At 39.5% G+C, this 14193-nt stretch overlaps 1 protein-coding gene across 1 annotated transcript in view; it reads left to right on the top strand.

The window, feature by feature from the left end:
* ITPR2 (inositol 1,4,5-trisphosphate receptor type 2) overlaps positions 1 to 14193 on the top strand; it is a 268093-nt gene that overhangs the window by 119091 nt on the left and 134809 nt on the right. Inside the window, exons 27-32 of the mRNA XM_068402385.1 lie at positions 1255 to 1344; positions 1499 to 1624; positions 2848 to 2970; positions 4573 to 4773; positions 9093 to 9344; positions 10948 to 11073. Coding sequence (XP_068258486.1) covers positions 1255 to 1344; positions 1499 to 1624; positions 2848 to 2970; positions 4573 to 4773; positions 9093 to 9344; positions 10948 to 11073 — 918 coding nt within the window. The remainder of the gene's footprint in view (positions 1 to 1254; positions 1345 to 1498; positions 1625 to 2847; positions 2971 to 4572; positions 4774 to 9092; positions 9345 to 10947; positions 11074 to 14193) is intronic.

A 14193-nucleotide genomic window follows, 5' to 3' on the forward strand; every position in this document is an offset into this window, starting at 1 on the left:
TGTTGCACAGATCAACGTGACCACGCTGAACAGCGGTGCTGACACTGTTATAAACAGCTTCTGTGGCCAAGTGGTGCAGCTGTTCTTGCCCCACTGGAAATTAGGACCAGATGGGATTTATAGAACTCCTCATCTTCACCATCAGCTAAGAAAGTTCAGAGAGAGGTTTCAAGAGGTATAAACATTCAGATTGATGTGCACGTTTATGTTTTAGCATAATTCTCTTCTCTAAAACAGTAGGAAGTTTGAGGACACAATGAAACTCAGAAGCGCACCTGTTTGGTTCTTTTTTATGCTATTACATTGGTTTACGTCCTTGTGGTTATACTGTGAGGCAGTCTCAAGATCTGCTACAGTTTTTCTACATGCTTAATAATTTCAGTGTCCGAAGTCCAATCTTCCAATTCTTTTGTGTTTCCAGTTAAGAAAGGCTTACCATAGCTGGCAGCAGAAAAAAAACCTCACTGCTAGTATTCTAACTGGCAGTATTTGTGTAGATGTTCTTCTGTGTTTTGACTGAGATACGCATGGAAAGGTGCGTGGGTGTTGGCAGTTACTTGCTGACTTGATTTGTCTTATTTATCATACCCAGCTGGGGCTTTCTAAGAGCCAAGGCCCGGAGCATACGGCGTCATGACAGCATGTTGCAGTTTAACATAAGGTTCTCATTTGTTTTTAAATCCTTTCCTGCATCGTCCAGAGAGAAGGACAGAAGCGTCCTCTTCATGGAGAAACATCTCTAATTTCCATGTGCTACTTGTTCCTGTACTGCTGAGAACTCCACCCTACTTCTCTCAGCTACAGAGGTCGTCTTGAACTCTTTCTCCAGACTTTTTAATGTTCACATACACGGACTTTGTAATCTTTCCAGCTGTATTAGAGATTTTTGGAACAAGTGGTGGCTATTGAAATACACTTATGGTCCCTATTCTCATAGTATCTAAATTCCTTGGGATGTCTAATCTGTGATTTAGGGATGTATTCTTTTCTGGGAGGATCAGAAGCACGAAGACGTAGAGTAATTGCCTCAAAACATGTTGGAAATTTGAAACAAAGGAAGGACTTGAATGGGAATCTTTTCACTCACTGGACCCGGTGGATAAAGAATAAACGAGTCTTTTTCTTTGTTATCTGTATTATATCTGTTCCCTATGAGCTGCTCTAATACTTCCTCACTTGCTGTTATTAAATATAATTAGTTCATGTTGAGGAAATTGCAATAGATCTCCACTTGTTGTATGTTCTTTGTTACAGGAGTCAAATATTTTGAGTCCAATAGAGGATGGGACCAAAAAACCCCAGATAGACAGCAATAAAAGCAATAACTACAATATTGTTAAAGAGGTTGGTATATCTTGCTAAGAAACTTGCTTGACATAGTTGTTTGATAAGTAGATTTCGTAATTATTTTGAAAGAATGTATTTTTGTTTCTTTTTGTGTGACATGACTGATTCTTTGCTTGCTTGCATGCTTATTTATTTGTTTATTTATTTATAGATTTTGATTCGACTCAGCAAACTTTGTGTTCAGAATAAAAAATGTCGGAATCAACAGCAGCGATTGCTGAAAAATATGGGCGCCCACTTGGTAGTCTTGGATCTTCTGCAGATACCCTATGAAAAGGTTATTCTCATAGTTTTAGTGGTGAAGAACATGAACTCAATAAAGGGGGAGGCCTCAAGAGGCCCAAGAATCAGTGTGAATATTTTTTTTAACTGAATTCAGTCAACTGTGGTACAAACATGAAATGATGATGCTGTTTTCTACCTTAAGAATAATGCATTTGGGCCTAAGTTTAAATATGGCTGCCTGCATAGAACAGGTTTTATTAAGAACTTAACATTTACTGCCTCAGGTACCTGGATGTCACTGTGCTATCAATCCCATTTCTGAAATAAGCAAACCTTAGATCTTCAGTCACAGCACAGTAAGAAGTATTGATTTAATGGAGCTACTGGCAGGGTATCTAAATTCCACTGTTGGGTACTGATGTGAGCGCTGTCATAGGTACACAAGATGGACAAAAACTTTCGAGGATCAAGTCTGAAATAATTTCTTTGTTTCTGTGGTGGAAGCCTCTAACCTAGTTCCACTTGCAAGTTTTTCAGAAGAGCCAATGTGATTTTGTACCGATTTAGTGGCATTAAGCATACAAATGAATAATCTATATAGCCTTTTAAAGAACATATCTTTCTAGATCTTATAGGAAGCATTGAAAGGAGATGAAACCTCTTCTGGGCTACGTTTTCCTGAGTGTTACACACTAATGTTATCATAGAGACGCTGGGTTCAGCTGTCTTCAGTAAGAGTGCTTGTCCGTATAGGTGGTTCATCAAATCATAGTTAGAATACTATATGAGAGGAATATAAAATGGAGATGAAACTAGACATATATTTGCGTTGGGAGTATGTGTATGAACATATATATTCACGTAGGCATAGACACACATGCACACATACATCTGTTTCTATATGGAGCTATAGAAGAGCCAAAGCTTCGCAAAAGCTTAAAATCAGTGCAGACTAGAGAGCTGCTTTTTTTTTTTTTTAAATTAAGCCACTTCACACTTTCTTTAAACTAGGAAATTATAACTATGCATGAGGAAATCTTACTTTGAGTTTGTGCTCTTACCTGTGACTCCCTATGGTCAAGTCGATTCAGAGTAAGGTGCAGCCACGAATGGACTCTGAAGGAAACTGGATCAGTTGCTTTTGCCAGAGGGAGAATTTCTGCCATATACAGGCTCAGGAGAATTGGTTGGTTCCTGGCTGAATTCATGTTGTGCAGTTTTAACAAGTATGTTTAGGTATGCCCAGCTGATTTCGTTTGTCTTTTCTTTCTGCAGAGCGATGAAAAGATGAATGAAGTTATGAATCTAGCCCACACTTTTCTTCAGAATTTCTGTCGAGGAAATCCTCAGAATCAAGTTCTCCTCCACAAAAACCTCAACTTGTTCTTAACTCCAGGAGTAAGTATTTCATTTTAAGAAGAATAGTATAACTGGAAGTAAATTTGGACTTGCTGAAAAATGACAGTGCTAAATAAATAATCTCATTAAATTATGCCCTCTCTGCCTTCTCTTCTCTGTCCTTGTCTTTTCTGCCTTATTGTTGTCTCTTCTCTCTCCTGTCTTTTCTCCCTTATCGTTGCTCTTTATGTCCTGGTTTTTAATGTTGCCATTTTAGAAGTGGAAAACAATATTACCTGTGGGGTTTACTGAAAGTACCTATGAATATGTGTCACATCATCACATCATGTTTAGCTTGACTCTGATCTTATTCATCTGAACTCACTCACAGATGGACTATAAGTCAAGGTAGAAGATGCTGTGACTATGCTGTCATGAAGCTTGTGTGACAGCAGAATCAGACCCATACATTTCTGTTTATGATGCTTCCATTTGATTCAACTAATGTAAAATTTGATCTTTTATCATTTATTGTCTTTACAATAAACCTCTTTGTCACGGTCCCTTTGTGTATATATGTATGTGTGTGTTTATAGGTGTAGTCATATAGAATGACACCTTGCTCAGTGGCAGATCTATTGAGCAAAACATGCTTTTATTAGAAAGAGTGTGAGTATTAGGATTGTAAACCCCTGGCCTGCGTACATTAGGAAGCATTTCTTCTGTTATTTTTTATTTCTGCTTTTTTTGTTAAGTTAGTGAAAGGTGCTGAGCTGACCACAGTGGGGACTAGCGCCCAGACTCCACCCTATCCAACACTGACACTTAACTTTGGCTGCCAAGTATGGAGCCCGCTTGCACTTGCATTTCTGTTCTTTTGATCTTCTGATCATCCCAGTTATTGTGCTTCTGTTCACATTGTGGAGCAGACTTGGTGTGGATTCCTTTCAGATGACACTAAACAGAAAGGTATACTCTAGGAGCACACCTGATGCTCATGAGCCTTTAGTCCAAGGGACCAAACTAGAGGAAGTTTGAAGCAAAAGCCCCAAGAATGCATAAAGTCTGGATGCTGGGTCCTCAGCAGCATCCCTTTCTTGCTACAGATCTCTTCCTCTTATACTGTGATACTCACTGATAGAAACATAGCCTTAGGCTCCCTCTGTAGTTAATGTGCATAGAGATGTTCTGTCAGAGAGTGATCAGACTGCACGTGCGATGATTTCCCTGCTGGAAATGCCTGCCTCTGTCAACCACAGAGGGAGCCAGAGGTAGCTAATCATCTTATTTGGTTGCCTCAATGCAAAGTTTCATGGTGAGTGGGATGAATGTGGTCTCAGTTGTCTTGTATAACAAAGTCCCTACAGAGTGCTCTAGCAGTGTAGTGTGTGTGGGTGTGTGTCTTCACCTTCCACATGGGTATGGATTTTGTTCATGTCCACTTTAGGACCATTTTGTACTCATAGGAAGGTGTGGAAAAATCCCATCATAAATGAAAGCTAGGCCCTGAGATCACTGCTTAAGTACTGGGCTGGTGCACATTGGACTTTTCCAGTTTCCCTTTACCAATGTGCCTTTCTCTAGTCTAGAGTACTGTGAATCTTGCAATCTCAAAACAAATCTGCTCTTCTTATAAGGCTGTTTTGATTTTAATCTGTTTAGCTCCTGGAAGCTGAAACCATGCGGCACATCTTCATGAATAATTACCTTCTGTGTAATGAAATTAGTGAAAGAGTGGTGCAGCACTTCGTACACTGTATTGAGACCCATGGCCGTCACGTGGAGTACCTGCGTTTCCTGCAGACCATTGTGAAAGCAGATGGCAAATATGTGAAAAAATGCCAGGACATGGTAATGACAGAGGTAAGTGAAGGGTTCATGTGTTAATCACTTGTGTGATGTCTTTTTAACACACTAGTATTTTGAGGTTGCTTTTTCTGTTCTTGATACCAATGGGATATAATGGCATCATCACTTTAGAATTTTAAACGGTATCACAAATAATGAATATTTTAGCGATGTTTTGGGGAGTTTAATCTAATTTTGTAAGGCCATCTGTATAACTACTAGAAAGAAAACATGAGTGTTAGCATGGTGAAACAGAGATGTCTATTTGTAGATGATGTAGCATGGAAATCTCAGAGTTATATAAACCTTCCTTTTCCTGTACTGTCATTTAGGATCCCATTTATGCACCAAACTTGCCGTATTGTGGCATGGGTTTGCCATATAAGAGACTCTTACCTCTATGGATTTGTCTAAATAGTGTTGTAGATCATTTTTTTAGCATGTAACCATGTAACAATTCTAGGTACTAGTTTCTGCTTTTGTTTCTTTTGCTCCAGAGCATTTCTGTGAGTGTCAGTAGAGCTACCCTAGCTTTAACTAGCTAGATTTGGAGTCTGACCCGGTAAATTCCACAGAGTGGTTTGTGGAAAAATCTTTATGCCAATAAAGTTACTAGGAAAATACCTAATTGACTTCTCTGCAATTAAGATTTGATATATAGTGTGTGTGATAAATGAAGTCTTCAACTTGCAGACACTTGTGCATTTAACTGTAATTACGTTAACACTTCAATGAGATTAATAAGTGAGTAAGGTTGAATATGGTGAAAAGTCCAAGTAGGATCAGAGTCCAAGAAGCATTTTTCTTTACAAAGTGCATTTTTTTGGGTTTTTTTTTGAAGAGACATTTTCACAAATTAAACAGAGATAAGCTCTAGTTGCGGTATGAACAAAACTAAACCTGCTGAAATTTTGTTCCACAGCAACAAAGAGGAAAAACTTCTAATTAAGAAAATAAAGCTTCAGCCTACATGGATAACCTTTAATGGAATCCACCTCAACCTTTTCAATTTGACTGAAGTGTTTTAACATGCAATATCAATTACAAGCCTTTGATTTACATAATTCAAACAGTTCTTGTGCCTTTGTGCTTTTAGATTTTTCCCCTTTCACCACAGCTTCTTGGAGGTTTTTACTTTCTCATCAAACAAAATTTTTAGATTTTTCTCAGTTTAAATACATTTTGTTACTGACCTATAATAGCACAAAGATAAATTGTCATATTACACTTTCAAGCTGACTGCATGATGAAAATAAAAATGAACTCAGATGTGACATTTACATCATGAGACCTGCAGGAATTTGCAGGGGGGAGGTAGCACCCCTATTTTGATGAAAGAGGGTAAGATAATGATCTGTTTTAAAAAAACATAGGAAATGAAGGGTAAGTAATTATGATTTGTTAGAAAAGGATGCTAATAGTGAAATTTGAATGGTGCTTGAATGGCAATCCAATAAAAAGGGAACAGTGTAGCCAAATGGTTGGAACTTGCTATGGAGCCAGGACAGTTTCTCAGTAGACAACTGATATGTACTTTGTGACCTTAAACAAGTGTTGTAACTTTTTCTGTGCCTCCAGATGGGGCATGTAAACAATTTACCACAAGACAAGGTAGAGTATGAGCGTACAGCATGCCTCAGCTACTCCTGTGTTTTCTTTTACCCATGGGAAGTATATTGTAGCTTATTCCTGTTTGCTGGGAGTAAAGGATAAACTGATCATATTTACATGTTTTAGAGAGTGCATACAGATGAAGGAGCACCATTGTGAAAGAGTACTTTCATAAAATATGTTCAACGTTCCCAATCTGGCTTATTCACTTCTTCTCATATCCTTGGCCCCCATGTCTATAGAGTGCTAGTAATGATGTTTACTGACCTGAAAGGTTCCTTAGGGCACTTTTTCTCATTACAAGCTTGCTTTGAGGTTCCTGGAAGAACAGTGCATGTCAGTGCAAACATTATTTCAAACGGGAAAGCAGAATTTACTTTTGAACCAGATCAATGCAGCAGCAGAGTTTTCTATTATCTATAGTATTCCGGAGTGATACATTGCAGAGCATCAACAGCTGCTCCAATACTGACCACCCTTTATTACACTTCCATAGAGTTCTTAACTCATTGAAAATATACTTTAGTGGAAGAAAATGCTGCTGTTGGGTTGTTTTTTTCCCATCACCGAGCTCATGATGCTCAGTGAGAACTTTGGCTAACACTGGATACTTTTCTTCCTTCCCTGCTTTTAAAGGGACATCATTTTCTCTGCTTGGGTCAATGTTTGGATGCCCTTCGCAAATCACATTTAAAAGTGGATACCTTGGGGAAAGAGGATAACATCTTCTTCTGTCCTTGCATTTACAGTGATTACCTTGTCCCCCTTAGCTGCTCTTGTGTTGATGCAATGTCGTCTGCTTTGGTTTATGGTTCCTCACAGTCAGTATGTAGCAAGCATGCCATGTAGCATCATGTTTCACAAGTTCACTGTCTCCTGGTATTTCTTCCCCATTCATCAGTAATAGGTACATGAAAGGATGAGGGGTCAGTTTGACTTGATATGATAAAATATCAAGCAATACTGGTACAGATTAGTTCTGGATTTGATGTAAGAGCGTAATTCTGCAGGAACCTGGAAAGAGTCATCTTCCGTCTCCTCTGTGCAAAATGTACACAAGTGGAAAATAACTATGGGAATGTGGTGAACAACTTAATAGAAAGTGATGGAGCATCCCAGAGGGCTCAGTGTGGATTTTTTTTATTTTTTTATATGTGAAATGTCCTAAGAGCACAGTATTCCAGACATGAGTATTAGAAAGTTAGGTCAATTTTCCAACATTTTGAATACTCATATTTCCCCCCCCCCCCTTTTTTTTGGCCATTGAGTGCAATGAAATTAATGGTATCTGGGTCCCTGTACTGTCTCCTTCCTCCTTCCCAAGCACTTGTCCATTTAAAAACTTTTTTCTGTACTGTGGATTGTCCAAAAAATGTCTATTTTGAAAAGTCATGAGTAGAAACATTTTAGAAACCCAAAGATAAATGAGAAATAGGAGTTGCAGGAAAGACTAAATTCACAATTCACTCCATCCAATCGTCAAAGTAAAAATAAGCAAGAAACAGGGAAAACACAATCAGAAAAGCTGTAAATTCAAAATTTGAAATGTGGAAACCCTGGAAAATGTAATGAAATGTTTCTTGACTTTTCATTCTGGGAGGCTAATTTTCATTCCTGCTCTTGCTGCTTTCCCATTTCTCAACAGCTCCACCAGCCTTTATTCCTACCCTTGAATTCAGTACGCTAGGATTTCGTGTCACGTATAGACTTGGATATGTCAAGTGCCTTATTCACAAAACACGTACGGCTGTTGTGCTGCCAAGGTGTATTCTGTACTAGGAAGGGTTTCTGGGAGCTTATTTTCACCTGAATTGAGAGTGCATTATGCTTAAAAGGAAAGTGATGGAGAGAAGACAGGACTACTGCCCTGTCCCAGCTCCACTTGAGCTTACACAGCAGTGCTGGCAGTAGGTATAGTTAGTGTGTGGCAGGTTCAGAACAGGGTTGAAGTAAAACTTTTCTGTGAGATCTGCTGAGATGGGGCTGCCAGCATCCACCTCCGCTCTGGATCCTCTTGAGATGAGCAATGCACTTGTAGCAAAATCAAATATTTATCACGTACACCAGTTTTCTGTTAAATGGAAGTACTGGCATGAGACTGACAATGTCAAGACCCACCTGCCAAATTTGCGTAGGTCGGGAAGAATTGTCCTTTGTTTCTGATGCTGAGCAAGGGCACAGAAGAGACTGGTTAAATTCTGGGTGAGCCACAGGCTTTGTGTGTGAGGTAGTACAGAAGATTTAATCTCCCTGCACCTCAAGTCCTTATCTATAAAACAGGGATAATAATGCATCCTGGCCTCACAACAGGAGGTGAGGGTAATTAATTAACTTCAAACAAACATTGAGATGGTAGGAATAATAAGGATGGCACACTGTCTTAGGTAAACACAGAGCTACATAGAAATTAAACTTCAAATTCACCTTGCATTAGCTCACTCCTTGGTGAGTTATTCCAGATTTGCACTGGTGTAGATAAGAGCAGAAGTTTGCCTTGGATATTGTTTTGACATGTGCATTTGGGAAGCCCCATCAGAGTAATTTTGTTGGTTTTTTTTTTTAGCTAGACACTCTTTGCATACTTAAAGGTAGGAAAAAATAAGAAATTAAGAAAATCATAGAATCATAGAATCATTTATGTTGGAAAAGACCTTTAATGAGATCATTGAGTCCAAAATGACTGCAGTGCAGTGTGCTTAAAACTTTGTGATCATCTTTTTCAGCTGATAAATGGCGGTGAAGATGTGTTGATATTCTATAACGACAGAGCATCATTTCCAGTCCTACTCCAAATGATGTGTTCAGAGCGAGATCGAGCAGACGAGAGCGGACCCTTAGCGTATCACATCACTCTAGTGGAATTGCTAGCGGCTTGTACAGAAGGAAAGAATGTATACACAGAGATCAAGTGCAATTCACTCCTGCCACTGGATGATATCGTGAGAGTAGTGACCCATGATGACTGCATACCTGAGGTAAGATTCACTGAGTGAGGAAGCAGACTTACCATTTTTAGAAACTCAGAAAATGTTTTGTTGTTTATAATATGCTGTCAAGTTGAATACTTGCACAGAAGACAGGCTGGAAACAGGTGGTATTTGTTAAGGTGAATAAGTGAGAAAGGACAGCCAATATTTTCTTAAACAGAAAATTCCTTGTCCCTTATGCTTCGATTGTCAGCTTTTTGGGACAGATACCTTGTTTTGTTTTCCTGGGTTTGTCCAGCCACTATCAGAGTTTAATGCTCCGATAACTTCTGGCTGTAGCTGTGAAGACTCAGCTGGGTGGTTTGTCGAGCCAACGTTTTGCTGCTGCCTGAATTTGTTGGAAACGATGGGTAACGTTCTGGCCACGCTGAAGTCAGTGGGAGTTTTGGGTGAAGTCTCATTTTATTAAATTCAATTGCAGTCCAGCAAGTGTTTGTATTCACTGCATATTGAGGCCCAGTTCTGCAGCTACTAATGGTCATGATTCAGTAGGACTGTGATACCTCACGCTGATCAGAAGGGGAATGTTTAAACCAAACCTGATGTGATCCAAAGAAGTCTTTTCACAGTCTTTGCAAGGAGCTTGGTCTGGTCCCATGTATCGGTTGGATGGATTTCTGCAGACTATCTGGTGGAAAAATGTGGCTCCTATCAACAGAACTAGGACCTGCAGGAGTAAAGACTCCCTCCATGCCCTGAAAAAGTCCCCTTGTGATCAACTGATTCTTTTATTAAAAAGAAAAATGTTTGATTTGGTCACAAGTTCCTCCTAACATTAATTTCAACACATGCTAATTAAAAAAAACCCAAACAAATGAAACCTAAAAGTCTGACATGACTTTTCTCCTGACTGCATTAAACATATGCAACTATCTCCTCTCCTTTGACCGTGACAAGAAGTTTTCAGTGTATCTGCGTATGTTTATATTTAATCTATACATTTCGGGCACTGGATATCCATTTTTATGATGCGCACATACACACCTGTAATGCAGGAGAGGAGCGAGACTGCAGTCCTCCTGTTAAGCCCTGTGCTGCTGTGACTGCAGTCCCAGCACTGCACAACCTTTCTCTTCCATTTAGATCCGAGTTACACCCACCGCAAATGCAAGTGCTGCATTAGGCTTGTGGCAATATAGGGACTGCAGTCCCAGCTCTGCTGAAGACCTTTTTTTTTTTTATATTTGGCAAGCCTATCACAAGGCATCAACCCACAGCAGTCAACCGGCAAGTGCAGGGGTGTCCTGCATTTTCACAGCTCCTGGCTTTGGAGCCAGGCCCTTGTAGTCTTAATATCATTTAAATATGAGATTTATTTTTGGTTTGTTTTGTGAGGGTTTTGTCATTAGAGTAAGAATGTTTGCAAAAGCTTTCATTTTTTTTTCATGATTTTTCAGTAAGTACGTTAATGCACTTGTTGCTGTGCTTCTCCTTAAATCTTCAGAACTGAACATATGCATTATTACTGTTATTGGTGGTTGTTAGTACTTGAGGGATCTTTATTGTTCAGTATACTTGCAGACAGAAAACAGCATGTAAATGGTTTTTACTGTTCCATTTCATATTGTTTGTGCTTTTGCTGTTCCTGCAGGTGAAAATTGCCTATGTTAATTTTGTTAACCACTGTTACGTGGACACTGAAGTGGAAATGAAAGAAATCTATGCCAGTAACCATATTTGGAAGTTATTTGAGAACTTCCTTGTTGATATGGCAAGGGTAAGCTTCATGAGACATTAAATATTACAGTATACTCATGGGTGGCAACTGAATTGGCAATAACTTTTATTAACTTTTTTTTTCAAAATTGACAACAGAAATAGAATAAGTAAGGGTTTTTTTAACAAGCCATCGCTTTTATGTTATTTATCATTTAACCAGCTAATTACTAGCAGTCTTCTCGAAAGAGAAGGGCGTCTTGGAACCCATGTTCCTTTCTCTTTTCTTGCAGAAAAATAAATTGGATACATGTACAGGGTTGAAAGTCTGTGTACATCTTCTGCGAGCATGTGTTACATGTCGTTACAGTGGTGACTAAAAAAAAAAACCCACATCTGTAATCTTCTTGCTTTACTCTGTACAGTGAGGATCAAGGATCAGGAAGTTCTTTGGTTCATGTTCATTCTTTAATCTCATTTCGGCCTGTTTTTGTCTTTTATTCTACTGTCACTACATTCTCACCACTGATGCGAAGGGCAGGTGTAGAGCTCTGGCCTTTCAGAATACTAATTCATATATAAACTATAGGCTGCAAGGTGATGGGGTACAGTTAGTACCGTAGGCATTCAATTCCTGTGGACCCTAGTGAGCTTCATGGTGTCACTACTTGTTGAATTGAGTTTCAAGTAAGAAGTAGAATTAAGCTTCCATTCCCTGCTATTTTAGAGGCAGAAAATGAGGGAAATCTTATGACTTCCGGAATGATAAAATACAATAGTAGAGCCATGAGGGGAAGCTAGTGTGACATAATGATTACAGCTTACATTACATATCCTTTTCTAGCATGTAACGCTTCTTGTAAGAGCCTAATATTAATGCCAACTAATGGAGTTGCTCTTTCTGCTCAAGAAGTAGAACCACAGATTTTTGGTGGCTGGTGGACTGTTATTTGATCCTTGATGCTGGACAGTATTTTGGAGATGTTATAGAGCATGTTGTCATAGTGCATGCCTATCTTTTCCCAGTCTACAGACCATTATATTTTATAATCCTTAAGTTCTCACTCCTTGCATTCTTCATTTTGTTGAAATTAAAGAAAAAAAAAGGTAAAAGAATCTCAATTCAGTCCTGCAGTGGACATTTACCCCAAAGTAATCGTGTGGCACAAAATAATTTCTTTGAAACCTATTGGGAGAAAATACCATGAATTATGGCCAAAAGAAGAATGAGTGCAAAGATTTGTGCTATATGATAGGCACTGGGACCTGGTCATTTATCTGTGAAACAGAGAATTTGTGGTTGGTTTTTTTTCTTTTTTTTTTTTTCCCCTGGGAACAGGTTAAGACAGGGATGTTTGTGCTCTCTTTTTTTGGTGGTAGCCATTTTCAGCAGTAATGAGACCTCTACAAACCCTATTTTCCTGCTGTTTGTCTTGTCTCTGTGGTCGTGTTCTACAGTGAAAGCCCTTCTGGACAAACCAAGCTTGTTTGAAAATTAAGATCAGAAACCTCCTTGGAGGGGGATTCTGATTTTTAACCTCGCTGTTTTTACCCCAAGAAGTATTTTCTCCTGTTTAATTCCCTTTCTGTGTTGCCCTTTCCTGACATGACCTGGCCCTGACCCTCCAAACAGACTACCCTCCCTGGCCCTTGAACTCGACCAATTTTCTTTGCCCTTGGGCTAAAAGCAGACATGTAGAAAGAGGGCTCTGTCCACTGTTCCCTTCATGAGCCTGGAGACAAACTGCACTGTGCCAAATGATGTAGAGTTGTCCTGATGCTGGTGACCACTGAGCTTGTTTTCATATACCCTTCACATAAGAGAAATTAGACTCCAGGTCTTCAGAGGTGAAGAGTGAGTGTAGTATTAATGCTGTATTTTGTGTGTGTGTGTGCCGTTGGCACCAAATGGCAAAATGCAGGTTTATTTTGCTATCCTGCAAAGCCCTCAGGGCAGATGCCTAATTAGTCCTTTTAATTTCCTGGTTAACAGCTAAGCGAACTAAAAGAGCGTGCCAGAAGTGCTCTGGCCTGTCCTGCTCTTCAGCCAGGTCCCTGTGGGTAGCCATAACTTCCAGGTTATTGAGTGTATTTGTTCAGGTTTGGTTTTCTGGGGCCCAGGCAGAGCCTGTGTGTTATAAATCCATGAGTGTAATGTAGCTATCAATCGGGACAGTTAGAATGCTGTCAGCCTCGTGAAAGATGTTACAATAGCTTTCAAAGCATTTAGAAAAAGAGCCCTTTGATCCTCTATGTTCCAGTGAGCTAAAAGGGATGCTTTTGCGTGGAGGAAGGGGACATGCTTTTCTTTTAGCTGCTACAAATGCCTGTCAGTGGGTGAGTTTGTGAGCTTCGAGTCTGTTATTAGAGAGCACTAACGTGAAAGATGGAGAGTGTTATCCTCAGGTTGGATCCTTTCCTTTTTTATTAAAAAAAAAAAAAAAGTAACCAATTTTTTTTTTATCTCTTTCTGGATCCAGGAAGGAAATATTTAGTCCATAACTGTCATTCTCTTTCAACAACGTGATACATTGCAAAGCAGGCATGAGGCAGATTCATGTATAAATTCAGTTTGCCAAAAGCAGTCGCACTTTCAAAGACACCCTGTTTCTACGGTTTCTGCCAACCTACTTTCTCCTGTGTATGACCTAAAGTGTTGCACTAAGCAAAGTGGGTGCTGCTGAAGGAAAGGCTTCCCTTTCCTGTGTGTGGCCCAGCCTGTAAGTCAGCAGCTGTAGTCTGAGGAGGATTAAAGAAAGAGCCAGGATCTGACAGCTGTAAAGTCATCCTGGCTTTCTCCACAGAATTTTTGTACTATTATTCATGTGAGTTTTGGTCCCAAAGCCTCTTAAGGGGTTTTTAAACACTGCTTGCTCAATCTTCATTCTCCATTTCATGCATTTCAGGTTTTTTCTTCCACGGGGAAACATTTTTGAGTCCCCAAAGGGGAGAGGGATAAGAATAAATGAGAGGATTTACGAATTCCTTCTGCGCTGGGAATTTTTCAGACCGGTGTTGGAGCAGAGTGGCATCCCCACATATATAGCTCTGCTTTTTAGACAAGTGAAGGGGAAAGCTTAAAAGCATTTTGGAATTCAGTTTTGGTGATTTCTGAATTCACCGTGCTAGCACTGCACAGCTCCCTGCCTTCCCATTGGGATCCATGAGTGCTGAGCCTCGG

This window comes from Nyctibius grandis, chromosome 5, assembly GCF_013368605.1.
Source record: "Nyctibius grandis isolate bNycGra1 chromosome 5, bNycGra1.pri, whole genome shotgun sequence".
Taxonomy (NCBI): Eukaryota; Metazoa; Chordata; class Aves; order Nyctibiiformes; family Nyctibiidae; genus Nyctibius; species Nyctibius grandis.